This window comes from Marmota flaviventris, chromosome 1, assembly GCF_047511675.1.
Source record: "Marmota flaviventris isolate mMarFla1 chromosome 1, mMarFla1.hap1, whole genome shotgun sequence".
In the NCBI taxonomy this organism is placed as follows: Eukaryota; Metazoa; Chordata; class Mammalia; order Rodentia; family Sciuridae; genus Marmota; species Marmota flaviventris.
The window spans coordinates 216,503,179-216,520,253 of NC_092498.1; the positions used below are offsets into that span (position 1 = coordinate 216,503,179).

At 56.0% G+C, this 17,075-nt stretch overlaps 1 protein-coding gene across 1 annotated transcript in view; it reads right to left on the reverse strand.

Annotated features, from left to right (window-relative positions):
* Vav1 (vav guanine nucleotide exchange factor 1) overlaps nucleotides 1–16,292 on the reverse strand; it is a 49,209-nt gene extending 32,917 nt beyond the window's left edge. The window contains exon 1 of the mRNA XM_027952607.2: nucleotides 16,041–16,292. Within this exon, the coding sequence (XP_027808408.1) occupies nucleotides 16,041–16,244 (204 nt within the window). The 5' untranslated portion in view covers nucleotides 16,245–16,292. The remainder of the gene's footprint in view (nucleotides 1–16,040) is intronic.
* Nucleotides 16,293–17,075: the final 783 nt, after the last annotated feature.

The window sequence follows — 17,075 nt, forward strand, 5'->3', positions numbered from 1 at the left end:
AGTGCTCAGTGACAGTGATGGTGAACAGGTGTGCTAGACCCGTGCTTGTGGGGACATGGGGAGGCTCAGGTAAGGCTGGAGGGGGCAGGAAGGCAAGGCAGGCTGCCCCTCGGTAAGGCTGGAGGGGTGCTGGAGGGGGCAGGAAGGCAAGGCAGGCTGCCCCTCGGGGACACAGAGCTGGGGAGCCAGGAGGAGGGGTCTGCGCAGCCCAGGGTCCAGCAGTGCTTCTGCCTTGGACGAGTGTCCGTTTCTTAAGTAGAAAGACGCTCCAGGCCTTGCCCAGGCACTGCCTCGGGAGCGTGAAGCGTGAGTCCACACACAGGCCTGGGCCGGAAGGCTCACAGCAGTTTACTGGTAACAGGCGGAAGGTGGGATCCACCCAAACGTTCATGGACAGGAGTGTGGAGAAGCAGATTGTGTAGGCTGGGAATCCCTAAAATGACGACAGACTGGGCGACTGTTCTTGCGTTTAGCTCCGGGCTCTGTGTCACTGAGATTTCAAAAGCCAAGCATCCGTGCTCCGTCTAGATCACTAGGGCCACTGTGGCTGGGGACTGTTGATCACCCAACAAACTGTGATTGATTTTTAGACTTTGAGGTCTGTCACCCTGCCAGCCTAAGACCCTGTGGGAACAAGGCCCTGTTTGCTGTGGCTGCCCCTGGGCCCCAGTGCCTGGCATACAGTAGGCACTCAATATATGCTTGCTGCATCAATGCCTGATGGGGCTCAGTGGGTTGGGCTTTGCAGCAGGTTCTGAGCGGGGGACTTAGCTGGTATTTTCATTGCCGATGTGCAGACTAAGTAAAGGGAGCCGCCACAGGTATAATGACTTGCCAGGGTCCCTGTCTGAACTTAAAACTGGGAGGGTTTGTTTTTTTTTTTTTTTTAGATTTTGGATTTTGCAGATTTGGAAATATCTGCACATGCACAGTGAGTAATCTTGGGGATGATCCCAAGTCTAAATACAAAAATTCTTTTGTTTCACATACACCTTAGACACACGGCAGGAAGAAAATTATATACAATGTTTTGGATAATTTTGCCCATGAAACAAAAGTTTGTGTGCATTGAGGCTTCAGACTGTGGCATTACGTCGGCTCAAAAAGCTCCTGAGTTCGGATCACAGGTTTTTGGAGTAGGGATGCTCCACCTGTACACCACCAAGCACTAACCAGGGGCGAAGCGCTGCTACTCACAACCCCACAGCTAAACCCCAAACAGCATGCCCTGGAGAACTGCAGCCCCACACCCACAGAACACTGGGACCTGCAAACCAGTCAGCCGGCAGGCGCAGGCACAGGCGCAGGAGGGGAGAAGGTTGGGCAGAGGTGGCTGTGTCCAGTCTTTTATTGTTGGGCTGATGGCTCAGGTCTATAAATAGGCTAAAATTTATCAATTCCTGCTTTAAATATCATTTGTCAGTTAGCACAGAGTCAGCACTCTGTATCGCAGGCTCAGCACCAGCGGGGTAAACCATACATCTTGGATTGAAATATTCAGGAAAAATAAAAAATCTGCCTCTGTACTGACCACCTTTTTTTTTTTTTTTGGCTTGTGGTCACTCCCTAAACAGCACAGTGGAACAACTATTTTCATAGCATTTACATCAGGTTAGGTATTCTGATTCACCCAGGGCTGGTCTAAAGTGCACGGGAGGACTTTGTAGGTTCTATGCAAAGACTGCGACACTGGATATGAGGGACCTTACATCTGTTTATTTTGCTATCCCCGAGGGTCCTGGAACCGACCCCCTGCAGATACTAACAGCTACGGGGGTTCTCCCTAAAACTAGGAACACAGGAGACTTGGTGGGCTGGGTGGAAAAGAAGGAAATAATTTAAACCACCGTTGGTGGATAATGCAAAATATACTCTCCGGTCACACTTGATAAAGAGAAGGAACAAAGGCAAACATGTGCCCCTTGTACCCATCAGTCCCACTCAGAGCCGCCTCCCTGAGGTGACAAACGCTATGGAGGATCCGCGACAGCCACGTCCTGGGCCAGGCCCTGGGAGGTGCACCTGTTAAGAAACGCACCTCGTGCCCCGCCCCAGCCCCCAGGTTGAGCTCCTACTAGATGGAGGCCACCGAGGAGTGGCACGCACCCTCGTCAGTCCCCACCGCCACGTGGCCCACATCTGCGGATCCCACCAACCACGACGGGGACATTCAGAGAAAAATTTGCATCGGTCCTGAACTTGTTCAGACGCCTTTTCTTGCCATTATTCCCCTGGTGACCCCGCGGGGCAGCTGTATGCACAGCGCGTTAGGCGACACAGGCGTCTAGCGACGACAAAGTCCACCGAGGCTGCGCACAGCTGGTCTAGGCAAATCCTGTGCCGTTCCCCACGAGGGACGGGAGCATCCACGAATCTGGGTTTCCCTCGGGGGTCCCACAGACCTGAGGGTGCTCAGGTAAGTAGGGGAAGGTGGGGGCCGTGCCAGGAGAGGTGCCAGTTTAAACAGGTCATCCGGGAAGCTTGGGTGCAGAGAGGGACCTGGGACTAGAGGCTTGGAGGGCGTCTGGTGGTGGGACTCCAGGCGGAGGGCACAGGGACTGCGAAGGCCTGCGGGGGCGGCGCCCTGGAGGCAGAACCAGGGGACACGGGAGGCAGGGGACCAAAGGTCAGCTCTTTCAAAACTGGAGCTGTGCAATCGAAAGGGAGCAACTGGTTGTCACCCCCAGCGCCCAGCTGCCTGCCAGATCTCCCCGAGGCCCTGAGGAGGAAGCCAGGAATGATTGGTGCCTCTTGGAGTGTTTCTCCCAACTCCACAGCCTCAGAGGCAGGTCGGTCTGAGGGTGGCAGTCCCATGTCCCTTGGGATGCTCTGCAGCTGCCCCAGTTGAATGTACCCCTCGATGCCCACATGTTGGAAGTCAACCCGGGTGCGCGGTGTTGAGAGGTGGCCAGGCGTGAGGCTCTGCCTCCCGGGTGGATGCGTGGGTTCTTGCAGGGGTGGGCTCCTGGTAAAGGGACCAGCTCAGCCTCCTCTTTCTGCCTCCGGTGCCTTCTCGCTGCAGCAGGAGGCCCTCCCCAGATGCGGCCCGTGCTCTGGAGCTTCCCATCCTCGGAACCACCAGGGGAATCGGCCTCTGTCCTCTATTACATTACACAAAGGAGCCTCCTCTGGGCCGAGGTGTCGCTCAGTGGTAGAGAAATAATCCCGCAGACAATTCCAGGCCCCACCAGGTCTTCTCAACACAAGAGCTAAGAAGCTGCAGTTATTATGCCCTGTCTGAATTCCTGAGTCACAGAGTCGGAGAATTATAAACAGTTGTATCTGACATCCATAAGCTTGGGGTGGTTTGTTTCAGAGCAACAGAGAACCTAAGCATGACAGGTGCCCACACCAGAGGTTTTTTGTGAAAATCAAAAGGGTTTAGAAGCACAAAATCCTGAGAACAACCACACACATAGCACATGCTCAATAAATGAACTGTGGGTGGTCGGTTGCTCTTTGTTATATTTTATGAATTTACTGCTGTAGTTTGACATGGGTTGTCTGCTCCGAAACTCATGTTGAGGCTTAATTCCTCAATGGGGCAGTGTTGGGGTCTTGGTGGGAAGTGCTGGGATCGTGGGGCAGAATCCCTCACGAATGGATCCCATGCCTTTATGCGGGAGTTTACTGGCAGAAGCTCAGCCCGTTGCCTATCTGCCTCCACCATGAGTTGAAAGAGAGCAAGGCTCACACCACCTGCAGCTCCTGACCTTGAGCTTCCCACCCTCCAGAACATGATCCCAAGTAACCCTCTTTCCTTTATACATTACCCAATCTCGGGTATTCTGTTACAGCAACAGAAAATGAACTAAGATGGAAAATTGGGACCGACAAGTGGGGTGTTGCTCTAACAAAACGTGAAAATGCAGAAGCAGCTTTGGAACTGGGTAAAGGGTGAGAGCTGGGGTGGTTTTGAAATAAATGCTAGAAAAAGACACTGTGTGTCGGGGTCCTCTCCACTCCATGGAAACTGTTCTTTCCAAAGTAACAAGACCCGGATGGGATGTTGACACATTTTCTTCTTTTAGCCTCTTGACACTACCCTGTCTGGCATTCCTCCCAGGTCACTGGATTCTCCTGTGTGACATCTTGGGTTCTTATTCCTCTTCCCAACCTCTCTGTTGCCCTCTAGAGCCAGCCTCAGTTACTCTCTCCCCTCCCCAAGGACCTCCCCTGCTCCCCTGGGTTTATTTACCAGCCATTCACAGGGACGGCTTGAAGCCCTTCGCAATTTCACAGCTATCACTTCATTTTTAAAAATTTTTTTTCTTTTAGTTGTTGGCAGACCTTTATTTTATTCCTTTACGGATGGGTGGTGCTGAGAATCGAACCCAGTGCCTCACACATGTCCACCCCGGAGCCCCAGCCCCGGCCCTGCTACCTCATTTTTAATCCTTACTACAGTGTGAAAGGCAGGGACCCTCCCACCCCACGTGGGAAATGGGGAGCCTGAGTCACGGGGAGGGTGGTACCTTTCCCCAGACCTCACAGCTGGACTGCAGCCGAGACCCCTGGGCCCTGGAGTCCACCCCGACAGGAGCTGGTCAGTCTCAGCACTATGGACACTTGGGAGACGGGTCCTGCCCTAGGCCCTGTAGAGCCTCCTGGGGCTCCACCCGCCAGGCACCCGTAGCTCACCACGCTGTCGGCTCCGGTGACAAGTGCATCCAGGCATCGCCAAATGTCCCATCAGAGGACAGAGCTGCTGCCACCCTGCCGGCCCCACATGGGAACTGGTACTGGCCACCATGCTGTGCTGCCCTGACCAGCCTGACCCGCGCGGTCCAGTCGGAACTCCCCGGGGCCCGGTCCTCCCATCTCCCCATCTCAGTGAACCTCATTCACGCAGCCTGAAGCTACAAATTCCTCCTCTTTTCATCCAGTCCCTCAGCAAGTCTCACCAAAATCTGAGTTGGATCTGGAATTTGCGGACTCCTGATCTGAGCCACCATCCCTTGTCACTGGAACGCCTTCACCAATCTCCTTCTCCCAGGACTCCTGCTGCCACTCCCAACACCCCACCACAGGGCCTTTGCACAGCCTCAGCCCTCCCTGCTCTGTGCAGACCTAGCTCCTCCTCCTTCCGCTCTTCTCCTTGACCACGCTCCAGGAAGCTCGCCTCTCTTCTCCCCCTGGGGCTGCGGTCTGTTTCTTCTGCACCATTTATTACAATCTGCCAACGTTTCGTTGTCTGGCCCCCTGTGGACTCTCTGTCACAGGTGGTGTGGTGCCTCTCCTCCTAATTAAAGAGGTGACCACATCGAGTGCTTGGAACCTGTGAGTGTGACACTGTTTAACAAAAAAGCATTTTGCAAGATGTAGGTAACAGAGGCTCTTGACCTGAGGAGATGGTCCTGGCTGCCCAGGTGGGCCCCCAAGTCAGCGGCGGGTCTTGAAGAGACACAGAGGGGAAGGCCCTGGGAGATGGCGATCAAGGAACACCCACGGTGGGCAGGAGTGGGAAGAGGCAGGGAAGGACTGTCCCCGGCGGCCTCCAGGGTCCCAGGTTACGGGTTCCTGGGTTTCAGACTCCCAGCCTCTAGAACCGCGGGGGGACCCACCCCTGGATCCAGGTCAGTGTGTGGGGCTGTGCTGCAGCTCCCGGGGAGATGGACACACCGCCAGCCTCCCCCACGGGCGCGGACGCAGGACCCCAGCAGTCAGCGTCGCCCTGGCCACTGGCTAAAACCAATGGCCGTGCTAACTCCAAGAAACTGCCGGCTCTCCCCGGTCACGCCCCAGTCCCACTCGGGTACTCCTCAAGATAGGGAGACCGCTCCACCGAAAGAGTGGTCCTCGCCCAGCGTGACCCTCCCCCAGGGGACACTTGGCAACATCTGGAGACATTCTGAGGTCACAGCTGCAGGGGAGAGGTGTCACTGGAGCCAAGGGAGCAGAGGCCAAGGGCCTGCCAATCATGCTGCTAAACAGAGCAGCTCCCAGGACAGGGCCAGCCCCGGATGTCAGATGCAGAGGCCGGGAATCCGAGCCTCAGCTGGTGCTCGGTGCCAGATGCACCCTCCTGTCCCCTGGCATCTTCTCCCTCTGCCCCTGGCCCCACCCTGAGCTTCCCCACGGAACCAACCCTTCCCACTCCTCCCCAACCCACGGAACAGGGAGGTGGCCAGCCGCGCGGTCTCTTCTCCTAGTTGAAAGAGTTGGCTCAAGAATGGGGGGGTCCCGGCCTGACAATCAGGACATGTTGTGCTCAGCAACTGGCTGAGGCGTGGATGTGGGACCTCTCCAGAACAAACATCTGTCACGGACTGGGGGGGGGGGGGGGGCGGGTGGCTCAGTGGTCGAGTGCTTATGCAGCGTGCAGGGGACCCTGGGTTCCATCCCTGGAAATGCACCCCCAAAATATCATGCCCAGTGGAAGTCAATCCTAGGGTTTGGGCTTGAGTCCCCAGAAAATAGACCCTTGTGATTTCCACTGAACTCAAAACTATGAAAAAATCAATGTGGGGCAGTTGGGGGCCCTTGCCTGACTCTGTGAGGGGGGAGAATGGCTAGAAACAGGAGAATCCCGGAGAAAGCAGGATTAGGACAGAGAGGAGGGGCAAGGGAGGTCCTGAGACGCCATCTGAGCCCTGACCCAGCCAAACCCGAGGGCGCAGTTACGACGTGAGGCAATGAGCATCTCTGACAAAGTCAGTTTCATCGGGTTTTTATGTCACAAGATCAAAAGTTCCCGATGGAAATTTCTGCAGACTGAGATCAGAAACTCCTCAGTCTTTAGATTTCTCCACCTAAACATCCTTCATGTCTCCCATTGTCCCCCAAGTGACCCAACGTCCAAGTTCCTCCTGACGTCAGGTTCCAGAACACCATCCCTGGCCTCAAAGGAGGACAGTCCATCCCTCTATGTGGTAAGATTTCTAGAAACCCAGCTACGCCCATCCAAAACCTCCCAGTCCTGCCCGCTTCCTCATAGCAGTGGTGTTCAGGAGAGGGACAAACAGCTCCTTTCAGCCCTCAAACATGTCCCCAACTACCACGTCCAGCTGGCACGTCAGCTCCTCCGGGAAGCCTACCCTGATTGCTCCCAGGACGCTGGTGCTCTCTGCTCCCTGAGCTCCGCCTTCCTCCCAGTGAGCATGGTCTACCACGCTGCGACCGCCTATTTCCTGGTCACCTGTGTCCTCCTTCATCAGGGAATTCTCCATGACCCAGCCCAGGGCCCCAGACAGAGAGAAGCCTGAGGTGGGGGATGGTACCAGTCATGGCAGGGTCACCTCTATCATCACCATCATCATCCCGTCTCGCAAAGAACCCGGGGGTGAGAAGGCGTGGACACTGGCCCAACCCGCGTAGCTAGGGGTGGGCCGAGGCAGGTGGGTCCCGGCAGCCTGGACTCGCCCAGCACAGATCCGGGAATTCTTCTCAGCCTTGGGGGCCGTGGGGTCCCTCGATCTCATTACTCGACTCTTGTTTTTGAGACTTGAGAGCGGCCACGGATGGCGTGTCCCCAAACGGCCTGACGTCCTAGCGGTTGAACGTGGGCTATAAAATGAGGCGGGCTGGGTCCGGGAGCTGGTCCGTCCCTGCACTGAGTGAACAGATGGAGAGGACATTCACACTTCGGATACAGAATTTCACAGGCACCTGCCGTGGGGCAGGTGCTGTTCCAGCCGGGAACGGCCGACAAGAGTTCTCTCCCTGACATTCCAGTGCAGGAGGCAGAAAATACACAATTCAGTAAAAATCGCGGCCAATCAGAGGGCAGTGGGTGCTAAGGAGGAAAACAAAAAGAAGGGAGGAAGCTGGAGGGTGTGAGGAGGCGTGGAAACTGTAAGAGCTCTGGCAGGAAGCCCCAGGGGGCAAGAGGCCATCACGGAGCATACTTGGGGACGAGAGCTGGGAAGATGGGGCACCTGTGCAAAGGCCCTGAGGCTGGGCCCAGCCTGGGTGTGGGAGGCACAGCCCTAGTGTGGGGGGGGGGCCAGAGGACGCTGGTGCTGGCGGGAACCGCCTTATTGCAAAACAGCAGAGGTCTATATACCTAACGGATTACACACAGCTTGACTCAATTAGCATCACCCAGTTACGGCAATCAGCCAATAAGGAATCCCCACCATCTTAATGGCTTGGTGGCCTTGCCTCACAAACCACTTCTCCTGGCAAACTGCCAGGCGCCATCTTGACTTGATTTGCGGTCCCCAACATGCACAGGTCTGTGTAGACTTGTCTTGTTCACAAGGGCATGGAAGGCCATGGCAGGTCTTCCCAACGTCCCCAGGGAAAGTCCCCTGGACCCAGAGAGAAGGTCAGTAAACAAAATAGAACGTAAAGGAAGGCTAGGGCCGAGCGCCGCCCCGGCCTCCCTCCCATTGGCCTCACAGGCGTGTTGAGATGAGCCTCGCAGCCTGCTCCACATCACTGGGTCCTGCTCCCAGCAGGGCCCCGTCCCCAGCTGACGTCTTCCCTCACCTCAGTGGGGGTCTTCCTCAGAGCCAGCCAGGCCCTCCTCTGTGGCCCTGGCTACTCCATGTCCCCCAAGCCAGATCCTTCCACTCCCCAGCGCCCAGCTTAGCCCCATCCCCGTCTCCCTTGAGCTGGACGGGCCGAGCCCAGGTTCTAGGCAACAGAACAACAGGGGGCTAATGGCACTGCTTCCAACCTCAGCCCATGAAGCCTCCCCGGCCATCTTTCCTCCCCCTCTGGCTGGAGAGAGGCCAGGTCCCAGGAGGTAAAAGGAGCCTGAACCCTGCAGGGATTTTATAAAGCAGGGCCACCCCCCTGCTGCCTCCTAGGTGACCCAGACTGAACTGCGATGGGAGCAAGAAATGAACTTGCATTATCATTGAAGTGGTGCAGTTTGTTACAGCAGCTAACATTACACACCCTGGCTTATATATTCGAGTTGCCTACAAGCAACTCAAGCTTCATGAAATCAAATTAACAAAAACGACTCCCATTAATTCAGTACTTCCTATACGTTGATCACTGTGAATTTACAACTTAATCTTACCATGTTTAACTTTCACACGGCTCTGAGATAAGATGCTATTAAGAGCCCCATTTTTATAGAGAAGACAATCAGGGCTCATAATAGGCTAAGAAGTTTTTTTCTGTGCCAAGATCACAAGGCTGGTCAATACTTTACTTGAAATTGAAACCAGCCTAATATACAAAGAGCTTCTAAAAATCAATATGAACAAAGGCCAGCAGCCTTAGAAGGAAAACTTAGCAGGCAAGTGATATGATCAGATATTATCTCACAGAAAGAAAACACAAATTTCTCTAAAACACAGGAAAAGAGACAGCCTCACTTGGAATAGGAGAGTGCGACTTTGGCCATAAAGGGTTCCATGTATCACCCACCCCGTTGGCAAAACGTCAAGAGCTGACAAAGAACAATCTTCTGGGGAGGTGGTAGAGAAACAAGGTGTCACTGGAAGGACCCATGTAGCAAGTCCCACCCACAGAACAAATTGGCAATATCTACCCCAAAACATACAGGATCATGCACTTTGACCTAGAAATCCCACTTCTGCAAATTTATCCCATGGCTATTCCTGCTCCTGTGATAATAAACATGGCAGTGATAATAACAGTTACATGCAACCTGGTACCTTTCCAGGTTTTTTAAAAAATATATTTAGTTGATGGACACAATAGCTTTCTTTTATTTATTTATTTTATGTGGTGCTGAGGATCAAACCCAGTGCCTCACCCTTGTGAGGCAAGCGTCTACCACTGAGCCACAGCCCTGGCCCTAGGTTCTTTATAGTAAATGTCTCTCTGATGACCATGCTTTATGATAGGGTTTTATTATTCCAATTTTATAGTTGAGGAAATTGAGGCACAGAGCGGTTAAGTAACATGTCCATGATCACACAGTGAGGAAGAGGAAAAATGGTTCATGGACAAGGTCTTTTTTTTTTTTTTAGAAGCTGTAATTGTAGAATAAGGAAATTGTTTCCCCCTGGTCTTATAATTGACAAATTTGTCCAAGCTGGGCACAGTGGCACACGCCTGTAATCCCAGCAGCTTGGGAGGATGAGGCGGGAGGATCATAAGTTCAAAGCCAGCCTCAGCAACTGCGAGGCGTTAAGCAACTCAGAGAGACCCTGAGTCTGGGGATGGGGCTCAGTGGTAGAGGGCCCCTGAGTTCAATCCTCGGTAAATACCCCTCCAAAAAAAACCAAACAAAAAACATTTGTTCAAGATGGACAATGTGAAGATCTGATCTATATGCCCACATTGTATTGTGATTGTCACAAATTAATTGACATATCTAATCCCCTCACATAGTTACCCTTCCTGTCGTGTGTGGTGTGTCTGTGTTTGTGTGTACGTGTGCCCATAGTGAAGACACTGAAAACCCTGGACAAGGCCACTGATTGTGCACTTGGTATAACAGAAGTCTGGCAAAACCCAGTGTCTGTCCCAGGGGATGGTCAGTTCCACGGGGGTCAGCCACACAACGGAATGCAGGTGTCACAGTCAGGAAACAAGGACCCCCACCAGGCTGCGGTCAAATCCCCACTCTGCCGTTTCCAGTGGGGTGACCTGGGACACACTCATTGCTTAACTTCCCGAGTCCCTGTGGAGCATGGGGTGATAGCACTATGGACCTTAGTGGTTGTGGTGAGGATTTAACAGGCTGGTGGGTGGGGAGCATTTAGTACGAGTACCTGAACCCTTTTCCTGCAGAGGTGCGGGTAGCAAGCACCTTCAGTTCCCAGGCCAGACAGTCTGGAGCTGGCTGGCCCCTCGCTGAGGCCACGGTCCACGTGTAGTGAGCAAAACATAAATGCTTGTTAAGTAGGCTTAACATGTGCAGCCTCGTCCTCCACAAGGACGTCTGTGTGTCCATCCGGAAAGATCCCGAGGCAGCTACCCAGGGAGGAAAGTAGGAAGAGAGCATCAGGTGGTGCAAGGGGGAGGAGCTGCCTGTCCCTTAGGGCCGGGGCATGTGACATCAGGCATGCTGTCACTGTGGGGCATCACGGGCCCACTTACACACTCGACAAGCGCTCCGCGTGGTCGGCTGGTCCAATCAAGACTCGGCCAAGGAGACACACGAGGTGGCTGCCTGCGACCCACGGCAGACCGCTTAGCAACCAACGGCTGTCGCCGTGTGAGTAGAAGGAGTGTTCTCCTAAGCAGAGATCAACAGCCTGGCATCATAAACACGGAAGCCAGTGAGGCCGTCATTGACTGTCACCAAGTTTCACCTGCCACACACAACCGTGTTGCTGTACCTTCACACAAATGGCAGTGCAGCAGGTGGGTTTCCCCCGGCCCCCCCTCAAACATAAGAGGTGCTGCTTACAGCATCTCAGGGGACACAGGCTCACTCAGGGACAGGAGTCCTGCAGCCCCACTCTCCGCTGAGGACCGTGGTTGACAAAGCACCATTATGGAGCACAGCGTGTAACTAACTCAGAGCCCGGGCTGCCGCTGGCTGTGCGCGTGACAAAACCGACACATTAAAGGCAGCTCCCGCGTGGGGAGGCAGCTTCCAGCCAGGGCTGAGAGCTGAAGCGTCCCTGGGCAGCTCTTTAAGTGTTGTAATATTTGGATCACAAATGTGTTATTTAACCCGACAGCCAACCGCTTCCCAGGTCCTCCGGGGCTCTCCGACCCGGCCCAGGAGGCGCAGTCTGGGGAGCCCAGGGGTGTGGGCCCCGCTTTTCATACATTCCTTCCCACCATGAAGCCGGGCTTCTCCATCAGGCAGAGTAAGAGACCAGCCAACAACCCATAAGGACACGGAACGATGGCACCGCAGACTTTAATAAAACTTATTTTAACGTATGATGTTTATTTGTGAAGTTTTCTATTTGCTGTTTTCAAGCCCCAGTAGACGGCAGGTGAATCTACAGAAAGTGAGCCCCGAGGACCACGTCGGGGTGGACACCCGGGGCTGGACGGCTCCCTCCCTAGGGCATCCTGAACCTCCTGGGGGCCGGGCAGCTTCCCCGCCTCCACCCCCCCCCCAGCACCTTCCAACCTGCGAGGAAGAGAACCAGGCCCACGCCTCACTCATTAGTGGAAGCTAAAAAGTTGATCTGGTAGAAATAGAGAGGAGGGTGACTTCTAGAGTTGGAAGGGGACGGTGGGGGGTCTGGCTGGGACGGAGGCCCCAGGGCTCAGCTGGAACAAGCCCAGCTGTTCTACAGCACAGGGGCGACTGCAGTTTAAACCACCTATCCTGCATTTTATGAAGAATTACAGATTTGAAAGCTCCAAACACAAAGTAAGAGTAACGACAGAGAAATGGAAATGCTCATGACCCCGAGGGGGTGGGTGCAGACCGACTGCATCGTATCCGACCGTAATACTGTGCCTGTACCCCATAAATAAGCACGAAGATCACGTGCCAATCCAAAAATCAAAACAAAATTTTAAAAAAATTCAAGGAACTGGAAAATACGTCTCCAAATTTTGCCAAATTCTGGGGACACGTGAGACGGGCAAAATCCCGCCTCCCCCCTGAGAACCCCCACCCCCAGCTGGCTCGCAGCCTCAGCCTCACACCCCACATCCTTTCCAGGAAGACCTCAGCGAGCTGGAGGGTGCCAGGCGCAGGCGGAGTGGCTCTGAACACCAGCACTGATCAGCACCAAGCCCGTCTGCATCCACGATTCAGATTCACAGACGGGGAACCTGAGGCTGGGGAGAGGCGGAGCGGGAAGTGGTGGCGCAGGATTTGAACGCAGGCGTGGCTCCCCAAGCCACTGACCCCCCAGACCCCCGCTCTTACTGACCCACCAGCTCCCTCCCCCACCCTAAGCAGCACTGTGTTTTGGTTTCTGGTACTTTGTGTTTTAGGGTTTTCCGCGGTGCTGGGGTTGGAACCCAGGGCCTCACATGCTAGGCCAGCGTTCCACCGCTGAGCTACGGCCCCAGAGAAACATATTTTCTGTTGTTGTTTGAGATGGGGTCTCACTCTGTTGCCAGGCTGGCCTTGAACTCCTGGGCTCATGCAATCCTCCTTCCTTGACCACAGGCATGCAGAGCTGCACCCCGACCCTGCGCCACTGTGTTCCGGGCGGGGACCTGGGCAGCCCCTGCCCCCACCCGAGTCTGAGGAGCCCCACATCCTGGTGGTGCCGTCCCCCAGTCCATCCCTTCCTCCGCACGTCCTCGGCCTTCAAATCCATCTCTGCAGACTCGGCCTCCAGGACAGAAGAGGAGCAACTGTGATGTCCACGTCTCTGTGCCGCCCGTCATGCCCACATCACTGGACCTCAGAGGGTCCCACCCCCTGTTCTGCAGCCTCACTCCCACCTGACCCACCTCACCACTCCCCCTGGTGGGCCATCCCTGCCGGCCCTGCCTGGGGGCCTGTGCGTCTGTCTGCAGCTCCCTGTCCAGAACAGTGTCCCCGCTCCGTGTGGCCCGTTCCTTCACCCCACATTCCCAGCCCCCTCCCTGCTTTCCTTTCTTCAGAACACTACCACCTCCTGACGATCCATGCATGTCCCTGCTAGAAGGCAGGTGTCTCTGTAACAGGGGTTTGCATGTCTAAGTCCCACTATCCCCAGCACCAAGAACAGGGCCGGGCATACACAGTGATTACTGGATGGATGGTTAACTAGTTGACTGATGAGCCGGGCTTGGTGATGCACAGCTGTCATCCCCGTCACTCAGGAGACTGAGGAGGAGGATGGCAAGTTCAAGACCAGCCTGGGCATCTTAGCAAGATCTTGTCTCAAAATGAAAACTAGCAGGGGATGGGGGTGTAGCCTGGTGAGCCCCTGGGCTCAATCCCCAGTACCAAAATAAATGAATGAATGAATGGATGAATGAATGGTTGTTAGGATGGAAAAATGGATGGGTAATTGAGTCGATGGATGGGTGGATGGAAATTGAATAGTTGGTCGGGTGAATGGATGGATGGATGGTTGTCTGGTTGGGTGGACGGCTGGACGGCTGGTTGGGGGGATGGGTGATGAATATGATTTCTTTCCTCCTCCTTGGAAACAACTGTGCGAAGGAGAAGGGCCAGGAATGAGAAGTGGGAGGATCGGGGAAGCACCCCAGCCCAGCCTCCACACCTTTATTTGTGCCATTACCCCTGAGGCTCACCTTCCCATTTCCCACATCCTGTGGGCCAGGCATGGCTCTGCTTAAATTTGTTGACAGGCACCCAGAAACCAAGCGGTTGTTCCTCAAGGGCCAGAGGGGGGACCTCCAAGCTCCCCGTACACATCCCCACTGGGTCCAGGCACAGGGTGCAGATCCAAAAGACAAAATGAGCAGGGGCGGGAAGGCACAGAGCCCCCAGACTGGGAGGGTCGGGGTACCCCCTGCCCAGCCTGGGCCTGCACAGCTGGCCACGGGAAGCCAGACAAAGCGCAGCACAAGCCCCTCTGACATCAAGCCTGACTCTGCCAGGCAAGGCCAACCCAGGGCCCTCAGCCAGATCACAGGGCTGGGGACACCTTTTCCTAGCCCTTTGAGTTCAAGTGCATTTTGAGGGCCAGAGCTGGTTTCCCAACTCGGCCTGGTATGGAGGACTGGGGCTGCCATGGGAGGGCAGCTGCTTCCCTAGGGATTAGCGCCATGACTGCTTGCCCTTCAGAAAATCGGCTTCGGTTAAGACACACATGAGGGGAAGTTCATCCTTAAATCTATCTGCTATCCCGGGCACCTTGACTCCCTGCCAGGGCTGGGCCTGACAGATCTACGGCTACTTTCTCATGCCCTGGAAGCTGGGGGGTGGGGGAGGTTTAGGCAAATGTAGGCAAATTTGGGTGGCCTTTGGCCGGAGGGACTGGCAGGAGAGGGCTCTGAGTTCCCTCTCCCTTTCAGGAAGGCCTGCCCAGCTGGGGAGGAGCAATGCCCTGGCACCAAGGACACAGAGGAGGAGGCCCATGGCCCTGTCCCTAGGAAACCCCCCAGGAGCCCCCAGTGAACCCCACTGCCTGGACAATCACTTCCCCCTCCTCCAGTTACATGGTCCTCAGACAACCAGTAGGCCATGCCCCCGCTGGCCACAGCCCACCCGCCCAGCTGCTGGGGAAAGACTCTTACCCTGCAGTGAGGGCTGAGGGCCAGACAGCAGCTCTCCCCCGAACCCCAGAGCAGGGTCACGATGCTCAGACCTAGGGCGAGGCCATGTCTCCCAGACTAGGGACAGGACCATGTCCCTAAGGCTCAGGACAGGACCAGGTCCCCCTGATCCATGGCAGACTCATGTCCTCTGAGACCCCGGGCCAGAGACATGTACCCTCAGCTCCCTGAACAGAACCCATGTGCTCCCAGGCCCCAGGAAGGCTGGGCTCCTCAGCCCTGCACTGTCCCCTCTCCCAGGCAGCAGAACCCACTCAGCAGCCATGGGGAAGCAGAGAAGGTACCAAAGAGACAGGACAGTCCTGCCATCACCCCCACCCCAACCACATTCAAATGGGGATTTGAATGTATTTCCTGAGCCCACTGGGGCAATGCAGTCAGCCTACGTCCCCCGGAGCCTGGGCCCCTGCTCAAACCCCAGCAGAGAAAATGCAGTCCTTCTAGGCCCCCAAACCCCAGGAACTGGTCTCAGCGGTCAGGACCAAGGCCTGCCTCGATGTCCCCACGGGATGGGTACAGAGAGGAAGTCCAGGGCCCCGGGGCTGCAGCCCCCCACTAGACCACACTGTCCCAGGCCCAGGCAGGAAGCCAAGGGGAAGGAAGATGTGAGGGGAAGGAAGGGGCCCGGGCCAGGGAGGAGGAGGCACATGTGGGGGAGAAGTCAGTGGGGCCCCTCCCCCACAGCCAGGATCTGGGGGTCAACACAGGCGGAACCTCAGGCACCCTGGTGGCTACCCAGAGAGTTCCCAAGCACCCCCACCCAGGACCCACCAGATGGTCCCAGGAGAGCCAGGCGGGGCTGGAGGGTTAAACCCCGATTGGCCATTCTCAGCTAGACTCAGGCCACCCACGCAGGGGACCTGCTACCCTCAGATGGGTCACCCGCTGGGCCGGCCCTGGCCTGGAAGCAGAACCCCCCCCCCACTTTGCTGGCCCTGACGCAGAGTGCTTAGCCCCCCCTTATCAGCCCAGGTCCCCCTATCCCGGCCAAGGCCAGACGGCCTCACCTGAGACATCTGGGGGCGCAGGTTGACCTCTCGCAGGTTGATGGCCTGGGGCAGCAGGTTGTTGAGCAGCTGGCACAGGAGGACGCCATCCCGGAGGGCCTGCGCCAGCTCGCACACCTGGGCCCCCTCCCAGGTCACGCGGTGGCTGGGTGGCAGCACCCGGCACTGGATGAGCCAGTGGGTGCACTGGCGCCACAGCTCCATAGCCTCCGAGGCCTGGGCCCGGCTGCCCGTGAGCGCTCGCGGCCTCCACCACCCACCCGCCCGCCCTCCCGCCTGTGGAGCGACAACTAGGGCTACCACTTCCTCTTCTGTGCCTCTAACTGTCACCCCGGAGGGGGTGGAGGAGGAGGTGGAGGAGGAGGAGCTGGAGGGCGGAGAGGGAGCACCTGCAGCTCAGCCCCTCCCCACGCGGTCCACGCGGGATGGGCCTCGCTGTCCACCTCCCTCTCAACACAGGCCTGGGCACCCGGGAGCAGGTAGCGCTGCAGGGCAACAATCCAGCTGGACTGTGAGGTCACTGCTTCCTCCTCATCCCACCCCCTTGCAATTAAGCAGTGCCACCTCTAACATGAACCCGAAATCCACCCACTTGTCCCCTCTTCCTCTGCCTCCACCCGGGGTCGGCTCCTATCTACCCAGCCTGGATCAGCGCCGTCACCTTTGCCTGGACCCTGACTCCAGCCTTGGCCTCTCAGAGACTGTCTTCCCTGCAACAGCCAGGGGGCGACCGTGAGCACCTGATCCAGGGCACTGTCCCTCCTCTACCCTCCATGCCTCCCACTTTCCTCTGGGCAAAAGCTCAAGTCCTCTTTGAAGCCCAGAAGGCTCTGGGGTCTTCCCAAACCTCCCCATTTCAAATTACAGCCTTCCCTCCATCCCATATCACCCTACATTAAGCTCGGATCACTACCCAACAAACCTGCTATTTATTATACAGTTTTCTCCTGTGTCTGTGGGTTACATATCCTTGGATTCAACCAACCACAGACTGAAAATGTCTCTACTGACCATGTGCAGGCTTTTTACTTGTCA